This window comes from Antechinus flavipes, chromosome 2, assembly GCF_016432865.1.
Source record: "Antechinus flavipes isolate AdamAnt ecotype Samford, QLD, Australia chromosome 2, AdamAnt_v2, whole genome shotgun sequence".
In the NCBI taxonomy this organism is placed as follows: Eukaryota; Metazoa; Chordata; class Mammalia; order Dasyuromorphia; family Dasyuridae; genus Antechinus; species Antechinus flavipes.
Window position 1 is genome coordinate 411,757,966 of NC_067399.1, and position 19,887 is coordinate 411,777,852.

At 32.3% G+C, this 19,887-nt stretch overlaps 1 protein-coding gene across 2 annotated transcripts in view; it reads right to left on the minus strand.

Annotated features, from left to right (window-relative positions):
* GABRB2 (gamma-aminobutyric acid type A receptor subunit beta2) overlaps positions 1 to 19,887 on the minus strand; it is a 242,996-nt gene that overhangs the window by 158,157 nt on the left and 64,952 nt on the right. For both annotated transcript variants that reach the window (XM_051978842.1, XM_051978843.1), the window contains exon 4: positions 15,744 to 15,964. In XM_051978842.1, the coding sequence (XP_051834802.1) occupies positions 15,744 to 15,964 (221 nt within the window). The remainder of the gene's footprint in view (positions 1 to 15,743; positions 15,965 to 19,887) is intronic.

A 19,887-nucleotide genomic window follows, 5' to 3' on the forward strand; every position in this document is an offset into this window, starting at 1 on the left:
TCTATCTTGTTTAGCATGTATTGGACTACTTGCCATATAGGATAGGGCTTGGGGGAAGGGGAGGGAATTGGAACACAGGTTTTGTAAGGGCTAATGTTGAAGAATTGTTCATGCATATGTTTGAAAAATAAAAAGCTTTAATAATAAATAAATAAATGAACAAACAAATACAAAATAATAATCAGTTTGCAAACTTCTCAGAGATAAAGAACATTTTACTTTTTTTTATTCTCAGGGCCCATTAGTTACTTTAGAAATGAATTTCAGAATAAAGAATTTCTCATTCTTTCTAGTTCTGGAATTATTGTCAATCCCTGACATTCTGAAGCAATAAACTATAGGTAAGGAGAAAAAGAAATATTTCCTTAATTTTATTGATGAATACTTGAAGAGAAACTCTTTAGAGAATCTGGGATTCTCCACTGATAGTGAGGACAAAACAAAGGAAAAGGTTTCATTAAATGGCTCTATTATATTAGAAAAAAAAAACTGGTCTTTTTCAAAAGCATTTACGATTAGAAAATTAAACTCATTATCCACAAGGCTTAGATACCACATTTGTGGGAAAGGTGATTACTCCAATTTCTTAAAACAGTCTGAATTTGCTTTATTCTCTTTCTTTGAATATTTTCAATATGTTCTTTCTACCTTTTGGAATGATCCTGATAATTTTGCTAGGAGTAGGGGGATAAATATTCCATATTCTATTCTTCTTAACTAAGAATAAACTGATAACTGATTATCAAATAGTTATTTGATTCATTGAAATTTATTAATTGTTGAATTACCTCTAGATTTGTCTATCTTCTGATTCTTGATAAATAACCAAATTTGGGAAGTCATTGAGAAGAATTTCTAGAAAAAATAAATATTTAACCAATTAAGACACATTTGTCAGGCATCATTCTATGTCCAAACATAAAAGGGAAAAATGAAGCTGTCCCTTATCTCAAAAGATTTAAATTCTTTTTGTAGAGAATTATATACATAGTTTGTAAGACAGAGATAATATATTCAATCTAAATACAAAGTTGTTAAGAACAGAGGGCATTTCTATAGATTAGTTACAGAGCAAAAGGACAGAAAAGCATGCTAGAGAAATTGGAGTTTCCACTGGAGATAAGAAGTATTGCTTATTCCATATTTAGGCTTTCATTTATTGCAACTTCATCCTCTTCTACAATTTCTATACGTAGGTGAATATAATATCCTTAGAAAATGAGAATGAGCAGTCATTAAAACAAAAGTAACATTAATCTATCTACTACAGTATGCTTACTTGAAAATATGAATTCTATTTCTGACCCCTTAACAAAAGATTTCTGATGACCTCTACAATTCACTATGAAAAGTCATCAATAAGCATATCCTTTGGAATTGGTCTACTTAGTCTATGGATTATGTATACAAATAGTCAGAAGTTTGTGAGTAAGATATCTTTAATAACTTGAAATATTTTTATTCTTTTCAGAGAACGTCTCAGTGGCCATCTCAAGATACCACTATGCTTAATCTTCAAAATACATAATCCATATCTTTATCTGGGTCACAGCTGGTTGCTTTTCTATTTTAGAATGATTGAATCAGCTAATCGTTCATCTTCTTTGAGACTATTCTTTAAAAGCTATGGTATTCATGCAACCAAATCCAATTGTCATTTTACTAAAGTCAATGGCTCTTTGGGATATCTATAGACAGTTTCATTTGTGCAGACATGGGATCCATTGGCTATAAAACAAGAATATTAGTATTTCATGAAACCATAAAACTTTTTAAAGTATTGTATCCAATATGGCTGGAAAGAAAACCAAAGGGGGAGATCCCCTTCAGAAATATCATTCTGAATGTTATATACTATTTGAAAAGCTCAAAATATGTTATACAAAACATTTTATTCTTTTAATGATTCTGGAAAACAAGAAGAAAAGTACTTGGGGGATAAGGATATTTTACTTTTGGAGAAACTGATGTCATAGATGTGGTTCCTAAGTCTGAGACAGCCATCCCTCTCTCTTTGTCAGGATTATAAATTTACTTCAAGCCATTGTCTTTATTCATTTTCAGTATGAGAGTTGATTAAGTAAAAACTATGGTTGTAAGTTAAAATGGCAATAATAATGATTCAGTTTTGTGCTTTTTATATATTTATTCATTTTCCTAATACTCCAGAACAAAGGTTTTTCTAGCAGAATAAGGGTAAAATTAATAAAACCTTGTTGTCTAAATACATCAGGTACTAACCTGTTCTTTTTTCATCTTTCTAATGACAGAACATAGCAGGTGGTTGTGGAATTACTTTCTACTCCCTGCTGAATTTTACCTTCAGAATGTTAATATTTAAGTGACATATTTCTGATCTAATATTATGTACAGTTGGTATAAGGACGTATGATGTCACAGCTCCCCAAATAACTAATAGACTAGTAGTTAATTTGGAATGAATTAAAACCTGGTGTGAGAAGCTGGAACTAAGACCTTAAATGAATACTACTCTGAAAAAAAAATCAAGAAAGAATGTATCTTCCACTTTGTTTAACAATATAGGAGAAGACAGACTCATGGCAGATTCATTGAACTATAGCCTTTCAAAATCATTAAATCACAGAATGTACATATTGAAAAACAGCTCCTGTGAGCCTTTTTTTTTTTTTTTTTTTTTTGGAATTTTGGAATTAATGAAGACTGCAATCGTGTGTGTGTGTGTGTGTGTGTGTGTGTGTGTGTGTGTGACAGACAGAAAGGGAGAGAGAGAAAGGGGGGGGAAGAGAAAGAGAGAGAGAGAGACAGAGACACAGAGACACACACAGAAAGAGAAAAACAGAGAGAGAGAGAGAGAGAGAGAGAGAGAGAGAGAGAGAGAGAGAGAAAGGGAGGGAGAGACAGAGACAGAAATAGAGAGACAAAGACAGAGACAGAGAGAAAGAGACAGAGACATAGACTGAGAGACAGAAAGGAGAGAGACAGAGAAAGAGAGACAGAGAGACAGAGAGAACTTTGGGTAAAGGGAAAACAACAGTAAATAACAATAAATTTAGTCCCACACATTCAGATTCTTTACTGGATCCATGATCTCTATGACTTGGGTATGCACTATGGATAATAAAGTGCCCATACTTTCTCAACCCTCTTGTGTACGTCTTTCCATGATATTTGCACTGGATCGTTCAGTTTTTTCTTTTTTTTTTAAACTTTGTGAATACCAGTGTAATACTTGGCTGTGCAGAAGCATTAAAGCCTCTTCTAGAGCAGCATTCTTTACATGGAACCTGAGCAATTCTCACTTCCTTTTAAAGGTGGCCTTTAAAAATAAGTACCAAGAAATTCAACTTACCAGCAAATCTGTCATTTTCCTAAATCTTCACAAAGTTCTTCCTATTTAGCATTTGTTTTTGCATCATGTCCTTTTCTTTTTATATCATCTATCATTTCTAATATCAAATTGTCATTCTTATTTGGTGTTCTTTCTACTATGCTTCACTGCTACTCACATGTTCTTGACAATGTATTTTGAAACTACTCATCCAAAATGATATAATTATTATTTTACTCTATATATTCAGTACACAGTCTGCTATTGCTTTCTGGGTTACCTGCTGTGTTTATTCTTCTAAGATGATGCTGTTCAAAGCTGTGTAAATTGTAGAAATGATATTCATAGAGTCAATAAACATTTGTTAAATGTTGTTATGTGGAGAGTAGATTAAAGAAGGGAGAGAATGGAAACAGGGAAACCAATCAGAAAACTATCATGATATCTAGATATCTTGGGTAGGCAGAATCTGTAAAAAGTCTCTTTATCTGAGACCTTTACTCGCAATTATCTAGCTTTTTTTTTTTTAATTTAGAGGCCAAGGCAAATCATCAAGGAGTTGGATAGGTGCTTATAGAAATGTAAGCCTTCTTAGAGGGGTCTTTCTTTTCGCCCAAGGCTGAATAAATCATGTAAATATATAATTTGGTGGGCCAGGTAGAGAAATCCTACCTCAGACACTTAATACTTATTAACTATATATATGACCCTGAGAAAGTCATTTAACACTGCTTGCCACAACTTCTTTATCTATAAAATGAGATGGAGAAGAAAATGGCAAATCACTCCAAGAGGAATCTCTGCTAAAAAATAAATAAATAAATAAATAAATAATGAACAACAACAAACATTACGTGTGTATTTCTCAAGTTTCATATTTCTTGCCATGATATTTACAGGCAACAAATGTAAGGCTGTAAAGCTGAGATTGTAAAATGATATAGTTGATTTTTTTTTTAAACAAAAAGGCCAGAACTAACACAACCAAATGAAAACTATATCTTTCAATGCAAACAATCTTCTTTGCAAAGCTTGGCAATCTCTTCTTTATTCACATTTCTGGAGTACCTCTTTGAGAACTACCTTCAAAGTTCCTTCAGAAGCCACATTGAAAAAAGAAAACATAATTGCATTAGGTTCTCATTATTATAACAACATAGTGCTCCATAGTCTCTAGCCACCTCCACAGCCATGCCAACTTCTGATTGGTGACTACATCCCCCATATCACTATTTCTGGAAAGCCTTAGCCATGTTTCATGCTGCTATTTATTCTCTGGCCATCTCTTCTTCTATCCTTACTCATTATTCTAAAATAGAAGTGTATCTCCCCGATTAGAATGTAAATTTCTTGAGGGCAAGAATTGTTTTTGCTTCCCCAATTGTATTTCCAACACTCATTACTGTGCTTGTCATATAGTAAACATTTAATGAATATTTAAACAAATCAATTCATCCATATTTTCTTCTTATGGCCTTGGAATTTCTTCCTAGGAAGGTGCCATGGAATAAATAATGTCCATGCTCAATTTTGATTGAGATTCTGATGATAGCAAATAATCAAATCCCCATTGTCCCTAAAATGGTATGAATTAATATTTCAAGCCAGCTGCTATTTTGACAAACTTAAGTTACAAAAATTTCTATTTATTTTCTTGTTAAATTATAAGGTGGTAAAAAAAATTTTTCATTTTTCTAAAATACAATGATATACAAACATTGGGCAAAATATTGCCCAAAATACACAAGCCAGAGCCTAAGTCTTAAATGAAATTATGCCTCAAATTACTAAGATCACAGAATTTTAGAGTGGGAAGGTGAATTTCAATATTATTTATTCTAATTCCCTCCTTTTTATGTATGAGGAGACTGAGATATAAAGAGAAGTGTTCACCCAGGTGGCTATGACAAAGCTAGGATCAAATATTATCTCCTGATATGCTCATATAAATATTGTGTTCTTATTTATTATCTTTCAGAAATCAGAAAAAATTGATCTTACTGAGCCAGATGTGAAAAGGATCATTATAAATTACATCTGTGTGAGGACAGAATATCTGTCACCTTGAGAATGGCATCTATTGGGTAGGATTGCTGACATTAACGTTGTATTTTCTATGGCAATTACTTAAGTGTTTTGTAAATAACTTGACTCAGTTAAGAGAGACAATTACAAGATTGAAACTTTTGAAATAAAATAAAAATTCCAACTATTTGAAAAATATATTTTGATATTACTTTTAAAGGAATGATAGTGCCAAGTTATCTGAAAGAAATTTTTATCAGTGCTCCTAATTTTGAATTTATTGTTGATTGAAGATTACCTGGAAAAGCTGTTGATCCAATTCCTGACTACTACCTGAAAGGACAAATGATCTCTTCAAGATCAGAAAAGGCAGATTATGTATAAGGAAGCTAAAACAAAGAAATTTGATTTTTCTAATCACCTTGATCTAAATTAACTCTCTGTCCACGGAAAGAAGTAAATATGAGAAAACTAAAAAATATCCACAGAATAGTAACTGGATGTGGTTCTGGGCATATCTGAAGATTAGTGACTTGTTATGTATCATACAACTAGCAAGGTTCATGTGGACCAGGTTTTCCTGAGTCTAATTCCAGCATTCTATCCAGTATGCCCTATAACCTCACCCAATTCCTGTATGCAATAGGTAAGTAAGTAGGGAGAAAGATAAAGAGATATCTAGATAGATATGTAGACATATTTTTATGCTGTAAGATGCATTTTCCCATATTTAGTTTGTATGCTATGTAATACTAGAAATACATTAGTGATTTTAGCCATAGTAGAAGCAAGCAGACAATGGAAAGAAAAGCATTATCATTCACTTATTTGTTGAATATAACCTATGGTCATGACTTTCCATGCTGTTGGACTATATTTGGATATATTTCATAGTCAAACTTTAGACAAATGATTAGTGGTGACCTTGTCAGGAATTGTAGGACTTTTTTTTTCAACTTAATATATCACATTAATTAATGAATCTCAAAATTGATAGGAATGCAAGATATCATCTTGTCCATGAAAAAATTAAAGTACATAGAAGCTGGTCATATATAAAGTACATACAATCACATAACTAAGTAGTGGCAAAGATGAGAATGGAATCCATATCTCATGAAATATGAATACATGTTTCTTTCAGGGCTAACTATCAATATTCATAAATGTTTCAATTTCAACTTTTCCATACTAGTATATCAATAGCACAGTGTCTTCTTCGCTGTGAAAAATTGTTTTCATCCTGAAGCATAATGAAAGAATTGGGGATAGAAGTGGGTCTCTATAATTCCTAATCCAAATATTCTTTTAGAGTTGGACAAACTGAATTGCAAGGAGGTTGTCAACTGTCCAGCTTAACCACTGATATTTTATAAATAAAAGTCCCTTTTATCGTATTACTAAATCTTCCAGTCCATCACCTGACTGACTGCTCCCTTGGGAGGTTGTACATTAATGCAGTGCTTGCTGAGCAATGAAAAGAACAGCTGGTGTGCTTTCCAGAAAGTCACTGCTATCCAAATATAATCTATCATTGTGATTAGGTCCAGTTTTATTGTGCATGTTTGAAGCCTAACTCACCCCATCCTCATTTGAAAGGCAGAATAGAACTAGACCATTTAAAATTTTTAAATGCCATATAAAGACATTCATATTTTATCCCAAGGCAAAGGTTAGCCACTGGAGTTTCTAGAACAAGAGGGTAACATGGTCAAGTTTATATCTTGGGAAATTAATTTAGTAATGTAGTGGGGTGGAGGACAGATTGGAGCAAGGGAATACTTAAGGAAAAGAGATAAATTTGGAGATGATTACAATAATGCAGTTTAAAAGTGAAAGTTGTTATGTAAATAGAAAGGAGTGGATGTGTAGAAAGGAATGGGTAACAGGATCAAATACTGCCAAAATGGCAAGAACACTTAAAACTAGGATAATTAATAGATCATAGGTTACTTTAGAAAGAGCCATTTCAATTGGATTTTGATATCAGAAATCAGACTGCAATGAGTTGAGAAATGAATGGATGGTGAAAAAATATGCAGGAAACAAACATACACAGCTTCCCACACCTCCCTGAAACTTGGTCATGAAAAAAGAGAGAGATAGGGTGGTAACTTGAGGAAAAGACTGACTCAAAAGAAGGGGTTAATTAAACTCCTTTTGGCTCTCAAAGGTAAGGTTAGACCCTGGTTGAACTATCTTATTCAACTATTTGTTGCAGACCATCTCTTCTCTCCTGGGGATACTTATCAGCATAATACCACATCAAATGCCTCATTAAAACATTACAGACACCAATTTAAGTTCTCTCTTATACCCAACTCTAAACTCTATTTTTAAAATTCACCTTTACTTTTTTTTTTTTAAGTTTCAAATTCCCTTCCTCCCGCCTTTCCCCTACACATTGAGAAAGAAATAGGATACCCTCATTTCTTCATTATGCATGTTCCAAAAAAAGAAGAAAAATAAAGGATATATATTTAAATTGCACACTGAGCCTATCAGTTCTCTATCTGGAGGATGGTAATAGTTTATAGCATGAATCCTTTGGAGTTATGATGGATTATGGATGCAGTATGTGATTGATTAGAATTAGTAAATCTTTCACAGTTGATCTTTACAATATTGTCATTGTTAATTTAGATTGCTCTCCTGGTTCTGTTCACTTCATTTCACACCAGTTTATATGTCTTCCAAGGTCCCCCCCCAAAAAAAAAAAAGAATTCCCTTCATTATTTCTTACAGCATAATAGCATTCCATCATATTCATAAATTACAATTCATTCAGCCCCTTCCCAACTGATGGTCATCCCTTCAGTTTCCCAATTTTTTGCCACCACAAAAAGGGCTGCTATATTTTTTTTTGGTAAATTTTGGTCCTTTTCATTTTGGAGAGATCTCCTTGATGGATCAACTTAGTAGCAATATTTCTGGGTCAAAGGGTATAAATAGCCTTTTAGGTGAATCTCCAATTATGTTTCAGAATGGTTGGATAATTCATTGTTCCATCAACAATACATTAGTGTAGCTATTTTTACCAAATCATTTCCACCAGTTGTCATTACCCTTTTCTGTCATCTTAGTCAAACTGATGGATATGAAGTGGTGATTCAGTATTGTTTTAATTTGTCAACTCTTTATACTGAATCACTTCAGTAGCATCCCTTACCCTCTCCTCCTTTATTTTAGTCTCTGACAAAAAGTGATGCTCTTTGCAAATGACAATTCTTCTTTTTCTACTGACCTCTAATCTCCTGTCTGCTTAAAGAGTTTATACCTTCGATCTATTTCTCTCTTTTAATAATTTTTCAATATTTCCTTATGCACTTATTTTCTATTACTTAAAATCATCTCTATTTCTTTTTATTATTACACATCATTTTCTAATACCTAGTTCCTGCTTTTATTTTTAGTGTAACAAGTTTATTTATTTTTAATATACATTGTTTTATGAATCAGATTGGGAAAGAAAAATCAGAGCAAAAGAGAAAAATCATGGGAGAGAGAAAAAAACAGAAAAAAAGAAGTGAACATAGCATATTTTGATTTACATTCAGTCTCCTTAAATCTTTTTCTGGCTGCAGACACCATTTTTTCTCCAAAGTATATTGAGATTGCTTCAGGTCACTAAACCACTGAGAAGAACCAAGCCCTTTATAATTGATCATTATACATTCTAGCTATTATTATGTACAATGCATTCCTAGTTCTTCCTGTTTAGCTCAAAATCTGATATATTGATATGTAATTATTTAGCTCAGTAAATCTGTTTGGGACTTTCTATAATCAGTTTATTCATCATTTTTATAGAATAATAATATTCTAGTAGCTTCATATACGACATCTTGTTCAGCCATTCCCTAACTGATGGACATCCACTTCTTTTCCAATTTTTTGTTACTACAAAAAGAACTGCTACAAAGATTTTTGTACATATGAATCCTTTTCCTTCCTTTATGATTTCCTTGGAATACAGACCCAGTAATGGCACTGTCAGGTCAAAGGACATGTACAATTTTTATAGCCTTTTGTGTATAGTTTCAGATTGCTCTCCAGAATGGTTGGATCGTTTCACAACTCCACCAATGCATTAGTTTACCACCTACGTGCCCTCCAACATTCATCATCATCTTTTCCTGTCATCTTAGCCAATCTGAGAGGTGTGAGGTAGTACCTCAGAGTTGTTTTAATTTGCATTTCTCTAATCAATAGTGATTTAGAACATTTTTTCATATCATTATAAATGGCTTTAATTTCATCATCTGAAAATTGTCTTTTCATATCCTTTGACCATTTATTAATTGGAGAATGACTTGTATTCCTATAAATTTGACACAGTTCTTTATAAATTTTAGAAATAAAACCCTTATCAGAAATACCACCTGTAAAGATTCTCTCTCAGCTTTATACTTTCCTTTTAATCTTGTTTCTGTCATTTTTGTTTGTGCAAAAATATTTTAATTTAATGTAATCAAAGTTGTCCATTTTGCCTTTTATAATGTTCTCTAGTTCTTCTTCGGTCATAAATCCCTCCCTTCTCCAAAGATCTGGTAGGTGAATTATCCCTTTTTCTCCGTTTTTTTTTTTTAATGGTATCATCCTTTATTCCCAAATCATGTATCCATTTTGACCTTATTTTGGTATGGAATGTGGGATGTAGGTCTATATAGTTACCACTTTTAACATGGCTGACTTTGGGCATCTCATTTTGGGTCCCACGGATCTCTGTTATCCCATCTAACCCAGAGCCCAGGGAAACCTGAACTTAAATCCTTCAGTGATTACACAGATAGCAATGCATCATACATAGAAGAATTATGTATTATTCTTTATAACAATATCTTAATGGAAAGATGTTCGTGTCTTTGGCATGAAAGAATCCTATGTTTCAATCTAATTAGTTTTTTTGTTGAACTCATTGCCAGTCTTTTCACATTGCAGGTTCTTATCTTGATTCTAAAGAAATGAATTAACAAAAAAAGCCCAAATGATTGTATTTTTAGACCATACTTCAGTTTAGCATTTTACAGACATAGTGAGTGGTCCAAACAGAAGTGAATAATCCTTAGAAAGCATAATTTCAATTAGATTTCCTTGTCTTATTCATCATAAATGAAATTAATAGAGTTAAAAAGCCAATACTGTTCTGTATTCAATTTCTAACAGTGAATAGATTGCTCTGATTTTTGTCTGCAGAAGCCAATGTAACATATTATAATATTCTTGGACATGCCCTCCTCTACCAATCAATTTCACACTGAGCCTGAAATAATTTGCAATTAAGATGACAAATATGGTTTATATGTCTTTCTTGCCTAACAATGTTAATTTCACAATGGTAGGACATTGGGACAGTGTTGTGGTATGTATTTTTGAGGGGAGACCAGCTTTGTGATTTCATTGGCTAAGAAACTTTTCATGATGAAACATCCTCTCTTAATGCAAACTGGTGATTTCTTTTCTACTTTTAGTCTGTAAGAGTTTCCTGAAGCATGGAAAGAATAAGTGAATAGCTCAGGGCCATATAGCCAGAATCAGGTATAACTTCAATTTAAAAACCAGTTCTCTATCCACTTACTATGCATGTGGCATTTTAAAAATATATTCACATATTTTGTGTACATATATGTATATATATATTATATATATACATTTATGTACATAAATACAATCATACTGTTTCAAAAAGCAAAGAAAACAAATCAGTTTTTCATGATTCAAAAATAACATCTTCCTATTTTGGTAGGTGGATTTATTAAGGAATAAATGTCTTCAGAGAATAGTACTTTAATTTACAAAGGGTCTTCCACATAACCATACTGGAAGGTGTTAGTGTCAGTATCATTATCCCAAACTTATAGATGGGAAACTGAAGTTCAATATTATTAAGGAATTTGTCCACATTCATATAGTTAAGTGTATAATTCACATGAAGCCGTTGGACTCCTGCCAATCTTTACATGTTTTTGTATATATGTGCCTCTTCATCACTGTGATTTTCAATATTTTTAAAGTTTTGTCTCCACCTCTGTCCACTAACTCTTAGAGATGACTGTTGCCATGGAGATCAATAACAGTGGTGGAAGCTAACCAAGTAAGGCAAATTTAGTGGAAACTAAAAGGAAGGATAGCTACACATCGCTGTGTATAAAAACAAAGGCATAAAAGTACCAACAGAATGCTGAAGTATTTTAAAAATTCATTAAACACTTTAGGGAAAATCTTTTAGTAAACTTTTCATTGAACTTGATCTCTTATGTCTGTCATTCAAAGGCCTTTGTTGATCCTCATCTTCATCCTGCTTTCTCTTCCCAAATTCCTTTCTGCCTCTGATACTTCCATTCCATGGCACCTCCATCATAACTGGGTTTTTTTTTTTTTTTTGCATGATATTCCTGTATCCTTCCTATGTAGGAACTTATTGATTGAAGTTTATCTCTACTCTATCAAACCAAGAAAATTCCCTCCTATATGGTATAATCTAAGCAGCTACAATCTAGGATTTTATCGAAAGGAAGGAAGGTGGTGCATTTCTATACAATTTTAATTGATTTTGTAATTATTTTTCTTCTTCATTTCACCTATTTTCACTTCATGACCAAAGGAGACTTTTCCACTGACATTCTTGAAACTTCTCCTATTCCTGCATGGACCCACACTTAACACCATTTACCAAGATAAGATCAAAATGGGTCCATGACCAAGGCATAAAGAACGAGATTATAAATAAGTTAGAGGAACATAGGATAGTTTATCTCTCAGACTTGTGGAGGAGAAAGAAATTTGTGACCAAAGATGAACTAGAGACCATTACTGATCACAAAATAGAAAATTTTGATTATATCAAATTAAAAAGCCTTTGTACAAACAAAACTAATGCAAACAAGATTAGAAGGGAAGCAACAAACTGGGAAAACATCTTCACAGTTAAAGGTTCTGATAAAGGTCTCATTTCCAAAATATATAGAGAACTGACTCTAATTTATAAGAAATCAAGCCATTCTCCAATTGATAAATGGTCAAAGGATATGAACAAACAATTTTCAGATGATGAAATTGAAACTATCATCACTCATATGAAAGAGTGTTCCAAATCACTATTGATCAGAGAAATGCAAATTAAGAGAACTCTGAGATACCACTACACACCTGTCAGATTGGCTAAGATGACAGGAAAAAATAATGATGAATGTTGGAGGGGATGTGGGAAAACTGGGACACTGATGCATTGTTGGTGGAGTTGTGAATGAATCCAACCATTCTGGAGACCAATCTGGAATTATGCCCAAACAGTTAGCAAACTATGCATACCCTTTGATCCAGCAGTCCTACTACTGGGCTTATACCCCAAAGAGATACTAAAGAAAGGAAAGGGACCTGTATGTGCCAAAATGTTTGTGGCAGCCCTGTTTGTAGTGGCTAGAAACTGGAAAATGAATGGATGCCCAGCAATTGAGAATGGCTAGGTAAATTATGGTATATGAATGTTATGGAATATTATTGTTCTGTAAGAAATGACCAGCAGGATGAATACAGAGAGGACTGGCGAGATTACATGAACTGATGCTAAGTGAAATGAGCAGTACCAGGAGATCATTATGTACTTCAACAACGATACTGTATGAGGATGTATTCTGATGGAAGTGGATTTCTTTGACAAAGAGACCTAACTCAGTTTCAATTGATAAATGATGGACAGAAGCAGCTACACCCAAAGAAAGAACACTGGGAAATGAATGTGAACTATTTGCATTTTTGTTTTTCTTCCAGGGGTTATTTTTACCTTCTGAATCCAATTCTCCCTGTGCAACAAGAGAACTGTTCGGTTCTGCAAACATATATTGTATCTAGGATATACTGCAACATATCTAACATATATAGGACTGCTTGCCATCTAGGGGAGGGGTGGAGGGAGGGAGGGGAAAAATTGGAACAGAAGCAAATGCAAGAGATAATGTTGTAAAAAAAATTACCCTAGCATGGATTCTGTCAATATAAAGTTATTATAAAATAGAATAAAATATAAAAAAAGAAACTTCTCCTATTCCTTAGATCAAGTTCAAATCCTGCTAAAATTCAGTTCCAAATCCTATTTACTCCATAAGTAACATGTTAGTGAAAGGAAACATAATCCAAATTTGTTCCAAAAGTCCACAATTAATACACATTTTGCCATTATCCTTGTTAATCTTCTTACATCTGCACCTTACATTTCTCCTGTTTTTGTATTAGGCAATATTCTTCCATGAATTAAATTTTATTTTTAGAATAATTTTAGTCTGTATCAATCCAAACATACCCTACTCTCTTCTTTTTATTTCATTCATTTTCATATTTTTTTTCATTTCATTCATTCATTTAGTCCATTCAGCATAATAATATTTTATTGTTTACATACACAAGTGTTTGGCTATCCACAATATATAACATTTTCATTAGCTCAATCCATAATGAAATCCCTAATGTGCTTTTGTCAAATTCAGAAATTACATTCACCCAGAAGAAAGAACATAACTTGATATTGTCACCAGAGTCATTTCAAAACAAGGGCACAAAAAGCTATTTCAAAACAAAGAACTAAGAACTTTCCTACCATTTTAGTTTTATAAATAAATCATCTCAATTACCTCTAAGTGGCAAAGTTCTGACATTAGGCAAAAGCCACAATACTGAGAACAGAAGACGTTTAGCAAAATGCAAAGTATAATGGAGTAGAAATTAAATACATTCCTCTAATTTCTATTATATTTCTTTAACTTATATTGGATAATTTCCTCTCATATGTAAGAATAGTGCTATTATTATATTAGAGCAGGAGCAGCAGATTTTTCACAGATACACATATACTTTCTCACCAGGTCTCATTATGACTGGTGATATGTACTTGCAAGATTATCACTAATATTCTGCATCCAGTTTGTGGCTATAACAGAATCAGTTGATCCACAAGCTTGATAAAGTCTATTATTTTGACACTGGGTTGAGGCTCTAAGATGGTACTGGAGTTATTAACAGTGAAAATGATGTCCACTTATTCATAAAAGTTGTGCCTTGGTTTAAAAAAAAACAAACAAACATTTTCTCCCTCTCTTATGCACACCTCTTGTTTTGCCTTATAAGAAAATGCTGGGTAGAAGACTTATCTTTCTTCTAGAGAATAAGTTTCTTGAAAGCTGGAATAGAATTTTTATTTATTTATCTTCCTCAATCCCCAACACAGTATCTTGTATATAATGCATGCTAAATATTTATTAAATGAATGGTCTCATTGGGGCCATTTTCAAAAGAAGGGAAATTACGTTTAGCTTGAAAACTAATTGCTTCTTCATGGTAATAATGTGAATGGTTAGGCTTCTGTGGACTACATGCAGAATGTGAAAATGTATTACAACTCAAGGGTCAAAAGAAAAAAAATCTTTAATAATGTGGATAATATTGGGAAAAATAAGATGATGTAACCCAAACTCAAATTTATCAATTAGTAAGAATTAAGAAATTGTTTATACACTGAATGACTTGATACTTAAGAGTTTTTAGCACGCACACACACACAGATAACTTTTGAAAACCAGGGGAACATAAAAATAGGAATTCAGCTTAAAAATAAGAAAAACATAAAATAAGCATAAGTAAGAATTTCAGTTCCATGGATACTAACAACAAAACTGATCACCAACATTTAAAAATCTTAGGGAAATTGGAATAACAGACTAGTTGAGTATTTTGCATTTAAATAAATTTCTTCCTTATTACAACATGCTAATAAATAACCCATATTTCTTTCCTTTTCAGAAACTATATGAATTGATCTCTTCAAAATAAGACAAGTTTTATTTTAAACCTTTGGATTTCCATGAGACTGTGAAGCAATGCCTGGTTATGGTATAAGGTGTGCAGTTTAATAGGCTTAAAAAAGCATTAATGAAAAAAGTTTGTTCATGTTTGTCTTATTTTCAAGGCCAGTTACTTCTAGGTTGGGGGTTGGGAGAGGCCATAACAAATTCTCCCTCTCCACGTTTACATCTGACTCATTTTGAACAGGAGTGATTTAAAAAAAAATGAGTTGCCATCTTATATCCAATTTCTTCTTCTTTTTGGGGGGTGGTGGTGGGAGGAGATAGTAGCAGTTTATTACTGCCAATTTTGCTTTAATATGCTGTTTCATAATTTTTTTGTTTGTTTCAATATTTTAAAGGAAGTAGCTCCAAAGTTGGCAACTGAGTCTTTATAGAAATCTTAGTCCTACATGTAATAACTACTCTGCTATTCCAAACATACAGCTCTTTATGATGATGTTTTTAACTGCCTATCAGAAAGGATAAATAGAAAATTCCCTAAGAACATCTTTAGTTAGGCAACATAAATATGACCATAAGAAAGACAGTTAAATTTCTATATTGCTACAGACCTGAGGCCATAAAGGACAGTCCCATCAGGATGCAGACGAATCATCCTATTCTTGACAGTCACCCCGTGCACAAATGATTTCTTGTCGTTCAGGAAGTAAGTGTCAGGCACCCAGAGCTGATCCGCTACTCTATTGTCCAGTGTGAGATTTAAGGGTATTACATTATATGACAGCCTCTTATCTCGCCAAGCTTGCTGAAAGTACATTGTCAGAGTATAGTCCTGTGATTGGGAAAAGAGAAAATTATTTGTACCAAAATAGGTTTTGGAAATAGGCAAACAACTATTCTATGTATATAAAATGGAATGACGCTCAGTATACTTTGTATGATTGTGAAGTAGAACTGTTTGCAATCCCTCCAATCTATCAATAATTATAACAGCAAGCATACATTGAAACATTCCAATCCATTAATGCAATTTAACAATTTTCCTTTCTTTCACTGGTTTTTCACCAAAAAAGAAAGAATTATTTGGATTTAATGTTGCAAAGCTGAAATTTATTGTATCCTTACATGTCTGTTTTTTTTTCCTCTTTACCACTTGATTGTGTATATTTAATGAATTATTTTCCTACAAAATTAGTTAATGCAATTCATGAAAAAATAGATCCACAGTGGATGGAGTACTGGACTTGAGTTGAAATCCAGCTTAATACATTTATTAACTGTGTGAATCTAGATAAGTTATTTTTTATCTATCTACCTCAGCTTTCTTATCTGTAAAAAGGCGAATAATAACACCTACCTGGCAAGTGGTTGTAATGATAAAAAGTGATAAAAATTGTAAATGTCATGCAAACCATAAAATGCTATAGAAATGCAATGATGATGCTTGATGATGATTATGATGATGATGGACAGAGTCCTAGAACTATATCACTTAACCTCTATCTGCCTCAGTTTTTTGTTTGCAAAATAAGGATAATAATAGCACCAACTTAATAATAGGATTTTAAGAATCAAATCAAATTGTACTTGTGCAAGTTGTATTTGTAAAAGTACTTTTGAAACCTTAAAGCATTCCATAGGATATCCTATATTTTACTAAGCTATATGGCTTTCAGCGGGTAATATCATGACTCAGAAGCTCATCTTTCTCTCTTATGTAAAATGAGAGCAATAATATTTTTATTACTTCTATAAATGTACATAATCAACAATGATTAAAAATGCTAGTGAAATAAAGTATTTTTGAAACCAGAGAACATACTCTTAAAGTTATGCTTTATCAGTTTTCCTCATTTTTCCCCAAATCAGAAATGTCTATGTTTGATCTTAGACCGAGTCTATCTTCTGAACTTAAGACTTAGTTATCCCTATTTGTTCTAGAAAAACAAAACAAAACAAAACAATGAAACAGTGACTAAAATATAAAAATTCTTAGGGTTCTTCAAATGACTATATCATAAGCTTGGCTTAAATATTTTTTTCTCTTATTGTTTTGAGTAGACATTTTTCTAAACTTGGATATTGAAATTCTTTTTTGTTGATTTTCTTCAGTTTTGCATCACATTCATTTGCAAATATATTTCTTCCCTTTCTCTGTATAGTGAACATTCTCTTAGAAATAATGTATAAATACAAACAAAAATTTCACCCAGGCCTACTGACAGGTTCATCAACAACATTTCCCAATGTATGCAACACTCCACTATGTTGATCCTTACTTCCCCCAATGAAAGGAAAAAGATCAATTTTTTTAACCCTTTTCTGAAGTCAAGATAGATCATTGTAATTACATAGCATTTAGATTTGTTCAATTCTTTTTTTTTCTTTTTTATAATATCATAGTCATTGTATATGCTGTTCTTCTGTTCCTTCTTGCTTCAATCTGTATTAGTATATATAAGTCTTCAGGTCTCATATTTATTATTTCTTATGGGGTAGTAAGTAACATTCTAAATGTGATATAGCATCTCTTGATCAACTGACATCTACTTTATTTTAAATTCTTTGCTACAATTCTGACTCTGTCTCTCTCTCACCCATGCTGCTGATGGACTTCCCACCTTCCTTCTAGCTTTTTTGAAATTACATATATTTCAATGGATCATGCAAATTGTCAATGTATTTTCATAGTTTTTACTATAAAATTGTTAATTTTTTCTTTTATGCTATTATTATGATATTATGCCAAAAGAAAATAATGTCTTTTATGCTACTTTTCATGAACATGTTTGGACATATATATATATATATATATATATATATATATATATATATATCCATCAGAAATTTTTCCACTTTCCTTTAGCTACCCATTTATTTGACAATTAATCATATACTGCCTTCCAGCATTTTTACTGTTATTTTGGTCTTGTAATATTTTTAAGGTTTGTTTGTATGTAAGTATTGTCTAAGAACAATAGAGAAAGGAAGAAAGAGGATAATCATTTATTAAATGCTTACTTTGTTCCAAGAACTGTGCTAAGCACGTTATAGATATGATGTCATTTGATGAACAAGACATGATTCCTGCTTATACATTAATTGGAAAGAAAATGCAATTTCTCAGATCCCCTAGTAAAATGTTTATATGAAAGATACTAAAATATTAGTTAATTCATTGGTTAATATTCCCAATTGCTTTATTGCTTCATATCTTTGACCACCTAATTCCCTTTGCTCACTCATCTGGATAATAATTCTTAATGTACATTTGACCTTAAGAGCACCCATGAATGTCCTGCATATCTTAAACAACTTCATATCTCCTGAATCATTATTTTAGTTTGTATTCCTTCATATTACTAGTAGTGAATGTGGGGAAAGTCAGAAGTCTGACACTGGAAAATTGAAAGATTCAGATAGGAATCACAAATATTTCTAAAGTCAAGTCTTTTGAAAATTTGTTGAACACTTCTGTTTTTACCTCCATATAAGCCATACCAACTGCCTCTCAGAATATGGGATGATTTATTCATTCTAAATTAAATCTTATTAGAATTAATAAGCCCCCATTAGAAATTATAGCTTTAGATGTTAAATTGCAGCACCTTAGAGAAAAACTGGTATCCACTTAGGATATTGGTCCAGCTAAGTTTGATGCTTACAAACAGCCCAGGTTGATCACTCATAAAGAAAATATCATTTCAGAAGATTTTATATTGGCTTCTTATATGAAAAATGAAGCATATATGTAAGTCCATCGATGATTTCTCTAGTATTCTGCTATTCATTTTCCCATCCTCTTTGACCTCATACTGATAAAAAAAAAAAAAAAAAACCTTCCAAATCCAGGCCAAAATTAGCTAAGGTAGGATTCTGGATATGAATTTGATTAGACAAATTCAATGTAGAAACTGCTAAGGACAAGCAAGAGATCAGTTGGTATAAGGAAGACTGTACACTTATGGTAGGTAAATTGATATAATTCTGTTTTTTTACTCTATTTGTGAAATAAATATCCATTTGCAAAATTAATCGACATAAAGAAGTCAAATGTAACTAGCATGCTAATCAGAGATTGGCTAACTATGGGGGATGAACATGTCTAGAATGGCAGCTTAAGCCAATGGAATTAAGGAAAAGATATTGCAATCCCAAAGAAGAACTCCTAAAACCAAAATGGAATGATGCAGTAAACCTGAATCTGAGATCTTGTGCTAAAAATATTTAGCTAATTTTTTTTTTAATTTTATCATTCCCATAGAGTTAAGGCCCATTTCTGCTGTTGTTTGAGCTGTTCTTCCCCTCACTCTCCTCCTAAACTTACTGCCATGGAAATAGAGAGAAACTGCTGTGTATATTGCAGATGTCCTATAAATATCTTGTGAATTCATGAAAAAATGTTGACCTGGAGGTTTCTGAGATTTTAAAATCACTGGATTATATTCCATTATATATGTGCATACAAAGAGCAACGGTAGCTTTATTAAAAAGTGATGACTTCAAATTCACTTCATTGTGACAGAATTTAAAAAAAAAAATCTCTAGAAATGGTAGTTTATTCACTACTACTAAAAAAAAAAAAAAAAAGACCAAAAAAGCCAAAACAAAAGATGTGTCATATCTCTATAGAGGGGAGCAAAACAGATAAAATTTCTGTCAGCCTGAAGTACACTTAATTTGACATTCATGTACATAACAATGATTTTCAGCAAAGCAATGATAATATTCATTTAAAAATCATGATATATGAAA